Here is a 16796-nt window from a genome sequence, read left to right as displayed (position 1 = left end):
ATTTGAGCACAGGCTTGCCACGCTGCCTCCCACATATGCCACTCCACGCTGCCTCCCACATATACCACTCCACCCTGCCTCCCACATATTCCACTCCACGCTGCCTCCCACATATACCACTCCACGCTGCCTCCCACATATGCCACGCTGCCTCCCACATATGCCACTCCACGCTGCCTCCCACATATACCACTCCACGCTGCCTCCCACATATGCCACTCCACCCTGCCTCCCACATATTCCACTCCACGCTGCCTCCCACATATGCCACGCTGCCTCCCACATATTCCACTCCACGCTGCCTCCCACATATGCCACGCTGCCTCCCACATATGCCACTCCACGCTGCCTCCCACATATACCACTCCACGCTGCCTCCCACATATGCCACTCCACCCTGCCTCCCACATATTCCACTCCACCCTGCCTCCCACATATGCCATGCTGCCTCCCACATATTCCACTCCACGCTGCCTCCCACATATGCCACGCTGCCTCCCACATGCACATTTGAGCCCAGGCTTGCCACGCTGCCTACCAGACATGCCACGCTGCCTCCCAGACATGCCACTCCACGCTGCCTCCCACATATACCACGCCACGCTGCCTCCCACATATTCCACTCCACGCTGCCTCTCACATATTCCACTCCACTCTACCCCCACATATGCCACTGTGCCTGATATGCCTTATACCCCCTGATACACCACTCCATCCTCCCCAGACATGCCACGCTGCCCTCCCCACATATGCCTTATATATCGTATATGCCTTATACCCCCAGATATGTCACTCCGTCCTCCCCAGATATGCCTTATACCCCCCAGATATCTCCCCTCATAGAGTCACAGACCCGTTCACAGCACACTGACACCATACTTTTATAAATAATTACTGGGCTCATCTTCTCTGCCCCCAGGAATTAGATTGCCCGTAGTCTGCCCCCCTTTACCTCTAACTGCACCTTAAATTAACTTTATTAAATTAATTAAATTAACCCTCAGTCCTCATCATTAAATTAACCCTAAACACCCCATTAACCATAGCTGCCCCTAAGTTAACCCTGAACACCCCATTAACCATAACTGCCCCTAAATGAACCCTAAACACCCCATTAACCACAGCATCCCCTAAATTAACCCTAAAGACCCCCATCAACCACAACAGCCCCTAAATTAACCCTAAACACCCCATTAACCACAACTGCCTCAAATTAACCCCAAACACCCCATTAACCACAGCTGCTCCTATATTAACCCTAAACACCCCATTAACCATAACTGCCCCTAAATTAACCCTAAACACCCCATTAACCATAGCTGCCCCTAAATTAACCCTAAACACCCCATTAACCATAGCTGCCCCTAAAGACCCCATTAACCATAACTTCCCCTAAATTAACCCTAAACACCCCATTAACCATAACTGCCCCTAAATTAACCCCCACCTCCCCTAACTTTCAGCAGCCCAAATATTAATTTTATAGTTACAGTTAGATGAGTGTCACAGCCATGTGGTTCTGGCCTTCTGGGAGCAGGAAGGGGGCGGGGCCAGTTGTCACAGTGATTACAGGGAGGGGCTGGTAAGTAGGAGCTGCTGCTGTGAGTCACTGAAACGGATTATATAATGAGGGGGATTTTTCAGAGCGTTTGCTCTGAAAAAACCCTCATTTTATAATCGCTAAAAATCGATTCAACTAATCGATAATGAAATTCGTTGGCAACGATTTTCATTATCAATTATTATCGATTTTATCGATTAGTTGTTGCAGCCCTAGATTGTGTTTTTGTTTGGAAATAGTCGGTAAGATCTTGGGCACTTAATGCAGATGAGGGAGGTGGTGTGGGTGGGGCGAGGGGAGAGAGAGGAAGGTGGAGAAAAGTCGTTTGGGGTTGGAGGAGAGAGATGAAAGGAGGGAAGAAAAGTGTTGTTATAGGGTGCTGTGGCAAGGTCAGGGCAGGTTATAGTAGTAGTCTGGGAAATGCAAAGTTGAATTAGATTAGGAAATTGGAGAGGGTCAACATTGCACAGAAAAAGCGGTTAATTTTGACATCACAAACTCTCCCCAGTCATCCCTTTAGCTTTTGTCATCTCAAGAAAAAAACCTTGCAACCCCTGCTCTGAGCCATTACATGTGGGGCTCCCCAGGGCCAATTCCCAATTACTCTAAATGAATTCGATTCTAAAGAGCCATAGTGATTCAAAGCATTTCATCCCATGACAGCGAAGTAAACAGAGCTATCTTGACTAGTTCTGACCGCAAAATGACTTGAACATCAAAGTCCACAAGAAGGCTTGCAAAACTCATTGGTGACTATTGGTGGCCGAAACTATTCAAACATAGACCGCTCAATGGCTGACAATTAAACGTGACACAATATGACATTGTGCCATAATAAAATATTTTAACATAACACTGTTTTATAAATCAATCAGGGGCTATGTTGTGTCTTAAGTAAAATTAGCTCTGTGCCATTTAATCCATGGTTTACCCACCTTTGCCATCATTGCTGCATATGCTGTATAAAGGGGATCGTCCTCCAATTTGCTGTAAGAGAAAAATAAAGCTATAAACAAACAGCTAATGAAAGCCGTTGTTTATGATTCAACCGCGGTCCCAGTGAGACTGTGGAGTTTATCTGCTGAATCTCATCTAAAAAGAAGCATCTCAATGACATGTAATAGAGGAATCACTCTGCACCTCTACCGAACCCCAGGGACCTTATCTTCCCGTGTAATCTAATGGCTATAGTCATTAAACAGTGATCAAGCTTTTCAACGGACTAAAGCACGAGTAACACAGAGCCAACCCCAGCGAGCCCCCTACAATAAGAGCTGTCCTGACCCTCCATAACAAATAGCCAAAGTCACGATTTAGCGAATGTTCCCTTCTGTATACGTAGCTATACATCTGCTACTACAAATAATTTTGAGACGCACATTCAATAAATTGGACTTTACAGTAAGACAGTAGAAATAGCCACTCATTTCTCAGTACAGTACCTCCTCTCGGTCAGGGCGTTACGGCTGAAGTGTAAAATAATCTGGTGAAGTGGATCTGGCTTCTTCTCTGCCTCTTCTTCCTCTTCCTCATCCTTTTTTTTGGGTTTCTGGGAGACATTTACATTATCACACAATGAATTTTGGGACATTCACCAATTACTCCCTAATTTCCTGAGCTGTAAAAGAAATTGCGTTTGGACCTTTGCAGAGTTCCTTTAAGGGAACGTCATGTATGACTGCACAAAGTACACGCGTTAACAGAAAATGTGTATTTCCTTCAAAATCTTGCACACCCCAATGTACCTATGTCTATAACTAAATACAAATCCGAGCAGAATTAAACCCCAACACGGTCAAATCAATTCTTGCAAAATCTATCAAATAGTCACCAGCAATCATTTCTGGAACGTAGTGAGTGTTCTGGTGATAATGCATCAGTGTAATCGTACAGGTGATTGAAATAACTGCTGGAGTACTTCTGTTGCTTAGAAGCTGCTCACCAACACCAGAAGGTCCTCCCTAAATGGTTCTCATTTTCAAATCAGTCACAGTACTATCAGCCTTCTCCGGACCATCATGCATTTCTCACTCGGACCTCAACGAATACGTGGCATTTCCAAATAGATATATCATGTTCTGTATTTTCTTAGTGTGACACATGCTAAATACCCGGTTAATGGTCCAGATAAGAGTTGTTTTACAAAAACTATTCTAGTACGACAGACTCTATTCCCAACCATAGTATTGTCGCTTTAGTAAATCTGTTATTTTAACAATCTTTCCCCCATCTTAATAGCCTTTAATAGATGAGATGTTAAGGGCGCCTTGTTACTGTTGTGGACTCAAGTCTCTGCAGCGTTGGGAACGACAAATCATTACAAAATGATATATATATATGTTAACATAGCATCATTTTGGATGGGAGGAGGAAACACGTGGGCATCTGGAAGGTTCTTGCTTTATGGCCAAGTAAATGTGAAGCAAGTAACCCAAATTACTGCATCATGAAAGGTCACAGATGCCTCTAAGAGAAAGCTGCTTATTAAAATAAGGATGTCTTTGGACAGTCCCTATATGTGTTTGTTATTTTTAATGAATTTACACAGTTTAGGCCATGGTTGTCTAAAAGCTCTTGCTAAACTCCTTTGTCCGCCCAAATGGCCATCCTTAGAAATGTGACCGTTATAAGACCTTCTTCATTCAATGAGTGGCAGTTGGCCGGCCCTCTGTGTTGCTCTGTGAGTGCTTCCTCAGCTCCCAGAGAAGTGCATGATGGTAGGCTTATAAAAAGGAAGTGTATCGGAGTAGATTTGCCCGTTGACTTTACTCATCCAGGTGGTATAGACTTGGAGGAAATGACTGCTCGTGGAAAACAAGAACTAAAGCTCTAAGCTGCACAAATGATCACACTGAGATTTAAACTCGCTCGCTTACGATGGTAAACGTTTTGTTTTTCGTGAGCATGCAAACGGCATGCAAGGAGAGAGGGGTGATCTGTGCATGGCAATGGATGAAGGGAGCATAAACATGGTGGAGGGAAGTCCTCCCAGCTTGCGGGACAAAAGTACAAAGACAGGATGGTTCGGTATCAGGATTACTGTTGGCTTCATCCCTGTGATGACCTTGGACTGGTAGACAAACCAGGGATCAACTCAACTGGTAGAATCGCAAAGAGAGAACTGGTTACACTGGCCATATTAAGCTGCTTGCTTTGTTCACCACACAAAATCATAGAGAGAAAAATGGAGAGGATTAAGGGCCAGGAGAAAGAGCAAACAAATATTAAACGGCATCAGTTGTATTAAGTCTTAAAGCAGATTTTAAACATATTTGCGAGGAGCTACTTACACAGCTTTTAACGCTTACATTATGTGTTTTCATATGTGATCACGAGCTGGCATGGGCCAAGCGGCCAACAATGGAGCAGAATCGAGCTGCTTGTGCTGTTATCACAATGTTCCTGCATTTGTTTCACTGCTGTCATACAAACATTAGGGCCATTCACTGTCTCAATAACATATATAGAATATACATTGTACATCCCATATTTGTAGTCATTTTGGTCACTTCATGGCGTGTACTATGTATCCTTTCTGTCCTATTTCTCTACCTTCCATATTACCCTTTCATGTTGATTGCAGCCTACTAGGCTGAACAGGACAGTAAAAATAAGCACCATTAGTTTATGGAACCTCATCATCAAGATAGATAAGATGGATTCTAGTATGACCCTTTTTGCCCAGGTTTTCTCTATGCCACTCAGCAAAGAGTTTCTGAGACTGCTACCTTCAACGTCTGACAATAGCTAATCCACATCTATGTTTAAAAATAAACAATAAGACGTCCCAGGCATCTCTGAGTTTAAGTAGCGGCACTAAAGCAAAACGTGGTATATGGAACAAACGTTTGCTTCCTAAGTGCTGGCACTAAGGATTTTTGCCATGCATACATTTGCCGCATCTGTTCAGTAATTGCAGAATTCCATTTCCATTCAGAGCTCAATCTGGGCAAGGAAAACGCAGAGAATAGTGAAGATCTGGCAAAAAACATTTCAATAGCCTTTTTTAAGCCTAAAGATTGTTTAGGTCTCTTTAGCGCTGGTGCTTTGTTATTAGGCCGTAGCAACGATAGTACAGCGGGGGCCGGTACTAAGGACTGAAAGCTGTATTTACGCAAAAGGGTCACTAAACAGTGATTTATAGGTCAGTTGTGGCGAGATAACATTTTGACTTTCACCACATTCCGTATGAAGAAGGGTTAGGACACCAGCCACGCTTTGCTGCACTCATATTGCTTATTAAATGATACTGATTTATATGGCACCATCAAATCCCACAGAGATCTTCAAGATTTCTCTAAAGAAAACATTTGCTCATACGGTACCATTGCTGTGGAATCTGCTGGCACTGTATAACTACATGTAACGTGTAACTAGTCAAAATCTAAATCAAAAATAGAAACGGATTTTACAAGCTCCCAACGGTCCATGTAACAGCGGGATGCTTCTGAAAATATTTGTAACGTTTTACAGTCCTTCTGAAATGCAACTGCGTGCTTGAAAAATAACATGAAAACCCTAGCCTCTCAAATAAAAGAATACAATAAATGTACCCCTCATTTTTAGGTCCGAGTGCTGCCCCGTATGCGCTTGCCCCTTGTACGTGTATCCTTGCCTCCAGTCACCTTCAGCAATGGCCCGGGGAAAGCCCAGGGCTGTTCACACCCCGGTGCTCATCCATGGAAAGCGCTCCCAACGATTTCAATAGGAGGTCTTCATCAACACGGATTGGCTGCTTCAAGTAGCCAATCAGCGGAAAGAATCATCAGACCACAGAGAAAGAGGGCATTCGCAGACCTGCAGCTTATAGCTCAGGCAAGTGCCGATTTCTAAGCAAGCAGATGAAAGTGTAAAGAATAAGCAGCTTTTGTCTTTAGTGGGGCTATCGGGGATCGCTCTGAAACAAGTGAGAAAAATTATCGGGTCGGGGTTTCCCCTTTACAAGACGATAAACTCCAAAAATACGTAAAGCCTTTCAGTATGTGTATTATAACTGTACTCATTGGTCATGTCGTGATTTAATGCTTAAAACGCTGCGTTGCCTAATAACAGTCCGGCAAAATTAACAAAATGCATCAATACAAACGCCTTCGTTCTGTACCTTACTAATTGGCTTAATTAGTCATTTTGGAAGGTTGCTGGGCCACCAGAACATCATTAATGTAATGTCATTCAAAAGCATCGGGTCTGTTTAAAAGCTGTGTAAGGAGCACTGCTCGTCTCAAGACGTCTCCACTTTGGAAGCAGAGCATAAGCTGTGGTAATTATTGACGCTTTGAGCCAAACTCAAGCTAATCCCGTACTTACAGCCAAATCCTGAATTAGTTTCTCCTCAAAGGAATTTTCCTCTGTTGCTATCCAAAATCTCTGATAACCATGGAAGAAGAGGTTAATAGAACGGTGCCTGGCAGGGGGTGAAAGTGGGATCAAGAGGGGTACAAAAGAACATAAGAAAAGAAAAGTTCAAGTGACTCATGGTTAGTAGGGTTTGTAAACTTGTACAATTTGCAGCTCGACTGGTCAGTACAGAAAGCATCAGAGCTCATATACAATATGAGAGTCATTCAGAAAATAAGCGGGATCAGTATTTTATCAATAAACACTATTTTGCAGTTTGGTTAACGAGGGAAGAAATCAATAAAATCTCCTTGAATACGACCCACAAGCATTAGATCGGGGGCCAGCTTCGAAAAGCACTATGAAAGTCTTAGTGGGCGATAAGGCCGTGAATTTATGTGGAAGCCGTGAAATGGTGAACGCAGGATTCTAGGTGCAGACCCCATCAGGCAGGGGCTTATGTGCTGATAAAACTCCGAGGCTAGGATTTCAAGGAGATCCAGCTTTCTGTGAAGGAGAATGAATGACTTAATGAGGGATCCCCCAAAGTTCTAGCCTGGAAACAACATTCTACCAACTTTGTTTCCAAACAATTTAGAAGATGCTAGGAGCTGACCAATCAGAGACTCTCGGGGGAAATTGTACAAGCCCGTGAAAACATCACATCATGGCTGGGGTGGAGTACTCGTGTGCACAAAGACAGGCGTATCCGCAAGTTACATTACCGTTAACACGAGTATTAGACTGTCATAGTCTGAGTTCTCATGTACTTTTTCCAGCCAAATACGTTGGTAGGAGCTCAGGAAGAAATTGTTAATTTTGTGTCTGAAGAAAAGCATATAGGTTTTTTTTTATTCAAGCGCCAGCAACACAAGGAAAACGTCACAAACAGTAAATGACTTTTCAAGAAGACGCAAACTCCCCCAAAACAAGAATACATTAAAAAGGAAAGCGTGGCCGTCAGAGCTGCCACAGAACAGTTTGTATTCTTATCCTGCGGGTAAAGAGGATAAGAAGCGGCTGATGCAAAGAAATAAACACAAGGTTGTGTATGTTGGATGCATAATTACAAATTGCACATGCATATCACTAAGCATTAGTGTGTAAGCACTGGCTGGACTAGCTGAAATGTGGCCCTCCGAGTAGCAGCGGACTCCTCCTGTCACCCATGGCCTTTACCCCATCGCTGTTAAGAGTTAACCTGTGCTTTGGCAGAAGTTCTGTCGCACCTACAGAAAGTATATTACATATATATAGAGACACACAGACAGACATACAGTCAAAGCCAGGAACATTCGTGACAGTGGGAACATCTAGTCTCACAGACTCCATCATATCCAGTCTGATATTAGGATACTTGATCTAACCATTTGGTTCTTTTGTCATTAATACGTCACAAATTCCTGCTTAAACATATTGATTCAAAGAAGTAGGACTTGGTAAGGACTATTCAGCCAAGCATTAATGGCAAGTGGCTGCAGAGAATGTTAATGATGGTATATTAAAATCAGATGTTTTCTTCTTAAGTAATAACATCTCATATCTATATATAGATTACATCATTTTCTGCAACAAAGGACGAGGCTCGGATACATATCGGAATGAAACGTATTTCTAACATAAACAATATTTGTATATTGCATCCACGTCGGTTCTCGGAACTCTGCTGCAACAAAAGCACAGTCACATTCATATGAATTGATCCACCATGCTTTCAAAAGCACACAGAAAATGCATGGCTATACATCCTGTTCTAAATCTATGTATTCTATATGCATGTGCAATGCTATTTATGCATGGATTTGGGTATCTGTATACATGATGCATGTATGCATGGATACATGTATACTGTCATGCATACATCAACGTACGCATGTTGAGAAGAGTCACAAAATCTCATTGCCACGTAACAATCGTCTCTGCCTATATCTGCCAGTTGAGATGCAGATTAATATAATATATTATATTAAGGGTGTTTTCACAGAGCAACAGTGACCTTTTTCTAATGTTCAAGTCACGTTATTATGCTGTATATATATATATATATATACATATATATGTGTATTTATTATTCAGCAGCACTGGAACAGATAATGATGTATACCATGGGCTATATTTCTAAATTGCAATTATGAGTTCAAGTTCAAAATGGGAGCAATCACCATAGAAACTATTGGGTCTTTTTCTGTCGCTCCATACAGCGTACATTGTTTGTCTGTAGTATGGGATGTAGAGTATTAGGCAAAGGTGAACCCTCGTACATGGCAAAATTCAGAATGCAAACTCCAAGACAAAGCCATTTAAGTGTCAAGAAGAAGAATGTTACATGGTTATACCGTAAGAAAGCCCATTCACAGACGGACACGTTCACCCCCAAACAAGCTTTAGTCTATACAGTTATGACACACAAAAAGCATAGGGCATCTCGAGAGTCTAACCTTGGCAGGTTGTACAATGGAGCCATGCGGAAACAAGCCACCACAGCTCTCTTTCTCTGTTTCGACAAAAGCTTGTGCCAAACCGCCTTCTTAGATCTCAAGGGCTGCTCCACCTGTGGGTATAAGATGTGAGAAATAAGACACAAGAAAGACAGACACGTTGGCATAAGTGATTCACTTTAGACACAAATGCCAAGACATGACAAAGCATAGTTTTTCTTTTTTGGTGAAGAACAGGTAAGTTGGTGAACATAAATCTGGTCTCAGGTTGTTGGAAAAGTGAACGTTTCACCAATAGCTGGGTTTATATCAGGTACAAATGTTGCTGTTTCTCCACAATGATCTCTGCTTACAGTGATGGTGATAATGATATAAAACCATATATTATGAAAATGGGTGCGGGGCATGGTTAAAACCAGGCCATGTGTAGAGACACATCTATATTCAATAAATTCTATATATATGACAGTTTGATGACATGACTTTACACACTTGCTCAAGATGGAAGACCGCTGCAGATATTTTCTGCACGCGCTCCACAGATTTCTCTGGATCCAGCTCCTCGTTCTTCAGGATGTCCTTGTAAAGATTGAGCTGCCACTTCACAGCTGGGTCTTCCGACTGGAAACCGGAAGAAGGTATGGTCAAGGACAGCATCTCAGATATTCTTCATCAGCTAATAATCTTCACTAACGTCAATTAGTGTTAAGCGAAGGGAATCAAGGTTTCTTTGTACATCACAACAAGGAACAGTCAATTAATTGGACCCAGATGTGCGCCAAAAAAAAAGAAAGCTGAGCTGGCAAAGAGAGAGAGAAGTGCTCCAATACCATGCAGCTCGGGCTACAATCACTGTTTAATAAGGAAATTGTGTAATAAATGATTATAAAGGGTTTAATCATTGCTGCAGATTGCTGAAGTGCAGCCTCATAATGAACACTGCCAGGCGCGATAACGCAGACTAACGTCCAATCGTCTAACGCTACAAACGTGATCTGGGAAATGAAACCTAGAAAAAATGACAACAAAGTTACAGCAACGGTAGGCATCAGCCAAAAGAGTATTTGAGCAGTAGGGAGTACATACAGCTGGAGAGAGAGAAGTTAATCTGAACACGCCTTGGCAGCCAAAGAGCCAACCCTAAAAATACAGGATCAGCAAGAGGTTCCTCATACGCAACTAAAGAAGTGCTGCTAATGGGGTGAAGTGGAGTGAAGGGACGGGGCCGTCAGATGTGAGTGAGGCTACTGTGAGGCTTCTCACGACTTCTCTTGAGCGCAAACTCCCTCAGAAGTCAGTTTTACTGGCCAAAATAATTGTCATACTTTATTAGTTTGAACTAACTAACCTCCGTACATCTTAAGCTAATCTTGAGAAGCCTTAGGTTAACTAGTAAGGAAAGTTCCTAGTAGGAATAGGAACCTCGCTGTGAATGCAGGAACATATGGGTTGAAGAGGGTGCGTAAATGTTTAGGAAAACAGATTTAAAATCTCCTATAGGTACTTAGAAATCTTCCCCATACAGAATTACCAATTGACTTTAATCTAGAGACTTTACCTTTTCCTGTAGATGAAGATTACTGCGCAAATGTTCCTTCACTTCTTCATCTGTGTCTTTCTGTAAAAATATATACTTGTAAAACAACCTTTGAATGTCTAAAACAGGCTAATGACACTTCAGGAGCATTTAACAGGATCGGCGACAGGTAAATCACTTGGTTTGACTGCTTTAACTTAAATATCTCCCATACGCCGTAATACCGGTGATTAAATATGGCGCACGAGTGTAGGGACTAAATCCAATGTACAAATTCAGATCGCTTGTAAACTTCTGAACATCAAAGGGTCCTAATATAAGATGAAAAGATGGATTTTCTTCATGGTTAAAATGATGTATTTAGAGCGTTTCATTATTACGCAGTTCACACTCAAATCTCCCTGTTCACTTTTTAGGACGATACATTGGGAAAGCAGTACTCGTGTGCATTTTTAGGATATACATTATTAGCATGGCTATGAATAAAGAGAATCCGATCTGTCTGTGTGGCCGGCTTACAAGGCTGTATCTGCTCTTGGCCAATGAGATGAGCTCCTGGTCCCCTGGCGTACACATGTTCAAACCAATCGGCAGCATCTTCTTCAGGGCTGCCACGATTAGCGAGGTCTGTATAGAGTAAAGGTCACCCCGACGCTTTGTTCTTTTCCGCTCCTGGTCTTGACCTCCAGACTGGAAGAGTGACATCATTAAAGGGGGGTTAGCGTCAAGTGACACGCGGACTAGAAGAACGACATCAGACACTGAGAAGAAGATTTTGGTAAACCTTAAATAACTCCCGCATTTAATTCTACTTCCTCGCCACGCTCTTCTGTCACAATGTCATCTATCCCTCCTTCAACCATAAAACCCAACTTAACTTCTCAACACAGATGTAAAAAACGCATAGCAGGGCACCGATAAACGTTCTAAAATGTCGTGGCATTTAAAAGGCGGAAGCTGCTCCTTGGCATGACTATTTGCTAGATCATTGCGTGATCTTAGTGTAGACAGAACACTTGGTGTACCTGATGAAATCCGCAGGACATCACTGACCGTGTCGATAAATCACTCACCGTTACGCAGACATGTCGCGGCAAACCTGCAAACGTCAAACCCAGCCTCCCCATCCCAAAAACAACCCATCATGCTTAAACACTACAACGATTTTACTTAGGACACTTGATGGCTGGGCTATACAATTACTAACTTCTAACAACATCCATCAGATAAAGATCTCTGTCCAATCATATGGACATTTATATGGTTTTCTGCGTAACCCACGATTTTTTGCACAAACATACAGCCTGCAATCACATCAGCACTCTCAATACACAGGTGACAATACACAATAGAGACTGGAGACTCGATGGAGCTACAGATTTGACACCGGGTGAAACATATTACGGTACATACTGAACATATCACACTGGAAGTACTCATGGAAAAGGCAATTGATCTTAGATGTAAAGCAGCAGTCCCTCTAGAATGCTAAAAAGCACAACATTTGGATTAAAGGCAATTCTGTGCGTTCCCTGAAACCACACAATATGCACACTGGCTTTGGCTGCGACACAGACAATTATAGATATTTTTAATAAATTAATGGCCAAGACAAGCTACGGTCCTACACGGCGGAGACAAAAATTACAAGCAAAAGGCCTAGAGACTCAAATGTAAAACGCAGAGGGACTGTTGCTTTAAGACAGCAAGTCAAAGCTCTGAGCGACACAAGCACGGTTTGGAGGAAGCCCTCGTCTGTCACAGACATCACGTCTGCAGGCGAAGCAGCCGAGACCCTGCAATCCTTGTAATCAGGGATCATCATTTTAGGTGTTAATAGGCTGCAGATGGTACCGACGGCCCCAGGTGGGATCTTTTCTGGTAGGGCTGCTCCAGACATCTAATGGCGTGTTCTTATATGTTTTAGACAGGGCTGAATCTCTATACAGCTGCTTTACATATAGTTTGGGTTGAACGTGCTTCATTCACGGCTTGGGACTCGGTTACCTAAAGCAATGTTGAGTACGATAAGAACTCAGTAGGCTGTTGGACACGGTAATAGGTTTAACGCAGCCATGAGCAGTACTACAGAAGAGAATGGAGCTGCATACAGACTAAAGAACATCCACTTACATGGTTGGAGATACCTCTCTGATTAACCTTGTATTATACTTTTCCATGAAAACCGCCAGCTGGTATGGAATACGGCTTGTTGGGCATCAAAGCTTTGCTTACAGTGGCGCCTTCAACAAATTTCTACAACAGCGATCCATGAAACGGACTACGATTGTGCGACACAGTACCGCCACATCAGTGGCGTCACAAGGGCTTTTTGGTTTTTGAATGGACCAAAACGCTATCCTGACGTATAAAGACAGCATAACAATGAAATAACGTTCCTTCGTCCAGTACCGGACTAAAGCACAGAAGGATCCGATCCCGCAAGTTGTATTGAACAGCACAAGGTTCCGAAATAACATTCATAGCACAATGACACGATGCGGCACTAAAGATCACATTGCTTCCTCTGGTTGATCTGGATATAGAATTGATTCTGAACTCATACAAACCAAATTTCTAAAATTAATTAGAAAAAAACACTTAAATATCATCCTGTAACACTTGCTTTGTAAACAAAAAAAAAATATTTGCAGAAATACATGGTAATTATAAAGAAGAACTAGAAGAATTCTAAGGCTAGCTAGATTGTGTGCAATTAGCACTAGGGCTCAGCTGGTAGAAATGGTAATTGCTCCCAAAAAGTTTGCTAGGCCTCCTGTTGTGAGTTTTCTAAAGAGAAAGTCCATCGTTATTCCATAATAACCGCGTCTGCGGAAATTGCAATGTACCCTTGGTGACGCCACTGCTAGGACTGATGGAACATATGAATGGATGAGCCAGGCTAGCTATTACAGACAGGTCATGCATGCTGTACCTTCACTTGTATGGGCTGTGTGAAAGAAAAATGCAGGAGACAGTAAGTAAACAGATGGAAAAGGAACCATTTACGCCTTAGTCTTTTGTGAAGGTGGTTGGAAGTCAAGTGAACAGCAACAGTAAAGATGACTCTACGGTGACCATAGTCTGGTAAACCTGTGTCCTTTGGCTTGTTAGGTGGACAATTAACAAGACATATTTGGTTCCCCGTTTCCAAATCTTTTAAACTATGAGCTAGATGTCCTACTTAGGACTTGCCCTTTGATGTTAGGCATAAAGTGTGATGTTTCTGCATTCAGTACCAAGATCCTTGTAAGCATCCTCTGTAATAAAACGTCTTGGATGATGAAAGATTTTGTTCATGTACCAATCTGTGTCATACTGAGTATGGAACACAAATGGCATATTCAAGTTTTATTCATTTAGTCCCATTATACTAATACCGTGCATTGTATACATCTCAACGCCCTTGGGTATTTTGATTTTAGGATAATTCTGGTATTTAATGAAAATGACAAAATGATAATAATTCAAATGTAACCTACTCATCCATACAACATTTTAGTTTTAAGTATAGGCTTTCGGAGGCATTATGAAGAATCCATATATTTATAATGTATATGAAAGGGAACCGGGAGGCTTATATACATCAGATGTAATGTATGCACATGTATATGACCAATACCCTGCGCAGACACGTCATATTTTAGACATCTATAGAGCACCTCAAACAAATTTACCTTTGACATCTTGCTCTTGTTGTTCCCTGTTAGAAATGCCAAGTTATTGATTTCGTTCTGAATCACAAAATTCTGTTCTTCTCTCTTGAAGTTCTAATAAAAAATGGTTAAGCATGGTCATGTAATGCTACCCTCAAAGTAAATCTGTGCTGCAGTCATGTTGAAAACTTCATTTCTATATATGCTCGTCCAGCCCATTGTCCGTGTAAGATAAATGTAATCAAAGATTCCTTACATGCGACTTGCACCACAGAATGAACACTTCAGCCACCATTCGGAAGAGCTCATCTGAATCTGGATCTGGCTTTTTGAGCCAGTTGGACCTGAGTTAGACAAAACAGAGAACCGTAAAAACAAAAGATTTTAAGCGCATAAAGTATTTGTGTCGCATCGAGGAAGGCCCCTCCACGCACCTGTTATTGTCCACATATCGGATAAGCATTGGGTAGAAGGCATACAGATCCCTGCATAGAACAGCAAACTCATCCAGAATCAGCAGTTCTGCCTCCTGAGTGTCTGACTTGCTGTCTGCTTTCAGTTGTTCCTCCTCCTGTACAATCTTGATTGCTTTCTTCTTCAGTTTCTCCAGGGTTGGAAGGAAATGGCTCTTTAGGAGATCTGGCTGAGCCTTGCTGATAATCGGCTGGGCATAGACTGCGAACGAGTGCACCGACATTAAAGATTAGTCACATGATCTGGAAGAATGGGTTTCGGAATTTCTATTCTGCACATTAAGAGGTTCAATCCAAGGCAGAATTTCGTCTAAGGGGGACACAGCATATGCTCACATATTTATTAGGGTGCTAACGGAGGAATTAACACTGGTACTTTATAAATACGGTGATATGTCCCCCCCCCCCCACGTGCAAACTATTCCTCATTGCCTTCAGTGTGAGAGGGGATCAGAGGACCACCGATGGTGTCAAGCACTGAGCCACATCAAAGCCTAAAGCCTTGTAAAGCCAGTGCTTGGATCAGTAAAGCCATGAAATCATTCTAATGGCACAATCTCTTGGATTATAACGTTACTGGATGTAATGTGAATATGTTAAGAGTTTAACAAAGAAAAAAAGATAGACAATCAGTGATATGATGATCTCAAGCTTGTCAGCTTTTTGTCTCTAATGTGTGAAAGCTCACCCGCAATTCTTTTCATCCACGATGCCTCATCGATTCCCAAGTTGTTGTTAATGATCTTAAGGATGTTGCCGAGGATCACGCTCAGGTGTTCTGAAGTCACTTGTGTACAGCAAGGCCTAGCGTTCTCTGGCACGTTTTCTGTTCCTCGCTCCCACCAGTAGGACAAATAATTGCACAGCATGGGGAGTATAACCTCAATGACATGGGGCATCTCGGTGTATCTGGCTCCAGACTCTGCCAGATCATTAATCTCTTTCATCAGTCCCTCCAAGTGTGGCATTTCCGGACACATCTCCTCCACTGTATCTGGCATTCCTAGAACTACAGAACGGCGAATTTGACTGATCATCATCAGAAAACAAATACTTTTCATGTAATATAGAGTTTTGAAGTGACATACTGGCCATGCTAGTCTCTACGGGAAATGAATTTGTTTGGATATTGTTGAGTGGATATTTCTGAAGTGATTCCCATTGCCCACAAAGAAAAGTTGTATAGGGTTGGTTTTTTTTGCATGTTTTTGACATGGCCATGTCTAGTGGCATTGCTTTATCGATACGCAAACCTGGATATGAAGGTTGCTAATGAATCCATGGGTGGCTGTATTAGGCCTCTGGACCTGTAGACCCTATTATTATTATCATCTTTTATTTATATAGCGCCAACAGTTTATGCAGCACTTAATACAATACATACCGTAGTTGCTCAATTATAAGACGACCCCCCAAAATCTGAATATTAATTTATGAAAAAAAGAATAAGCCTGAATATAAGACGACCCTATAGGAAATAAAAGTTTTACCAGTAAATGTTAATTCATGTAAACTATTTGAACAAATGTTTGTTAATAAAAGCTTTGATTGAGAAAAATATTTTGTTTTTATTTCCTTTTTTTTTTTCAACCTGCCCCCCCCCCCCCAGTTATGCACATCTGCCCCCTTGGCTTGCCACTCTGCCCCAGAAATGCCTTATACCCCCTATATGCCACTGTGCCCCATGATATGCCTTTTGACCCTCTAAATGCCACTGTGCCCCATGATACGCCTTTTAACCCTCTGCCTCCAGAATTGCCTTATACCCCTATATGCCACTCTGGCATTTAGGGG

General features: G+C 42.2%; 1 protein-coding gene across 1 annotated transcript in view; it reads right to left on the bottom strand.

Moving 5' to 3' along the window:
* Positions 1 to 16796, bottom strand: part of LOC149284634 (ryanodine receptor 3-like) — a 147394-nt gene that overhangs the window by 45835 nt on the left and 84763 nt on the right. Inside the window, 12 exon segments of the mRNA XM_089496281.1 lie at positions 2497 to 2548; positions 3004 to 3110; positions 6869 to 6965; positions 9337 to 9449; positions 9829 to 9957; positions 10895 to 10954; positions 11393 to 11563; positions 13809 to 13823; positions 14551 to 14643; positions 14786 to 14873; positions 14964 to 15204; positions 15691 to 16011. Of these exon segments, the coding sequence (XP_089352407.1) occupies positions 2497 to 2548; positions 3004 to 3110; positions 6869 to 6965; positions 9337 to 9449; positions 9829 to 9957; positions 10895 to 10954; positions 11393 to 11563; positions 13809 to 13823; positions 14551 to 14643; positions 14786 to 14873; positions 14964 to 15204; positions 15691 to 16011 (1487 nt within the window).

Source organism: Sceloporus occidentalis, unplaced genomic scaffold, assembly GCF_023333645.1.
Source record: "Sceloporus occidentalis isolate IW3139 unplaced genomic scaffold, rSceOcc1.0.p SCAF_89, whole genome shotgun sequence".
Taxonomy (NCBI): domain Eukaryota; kingdom Metazoa; phylum Chordata; class Lepidosauria; order Squamata; family Phrynosomatidae; genus Sceloporus; species Sceloporus occidentalis.
Note: the sequence above shows the minus strand (reverse complement) of the source record. Positions and strands in the feature narration are given on the sequence as shown.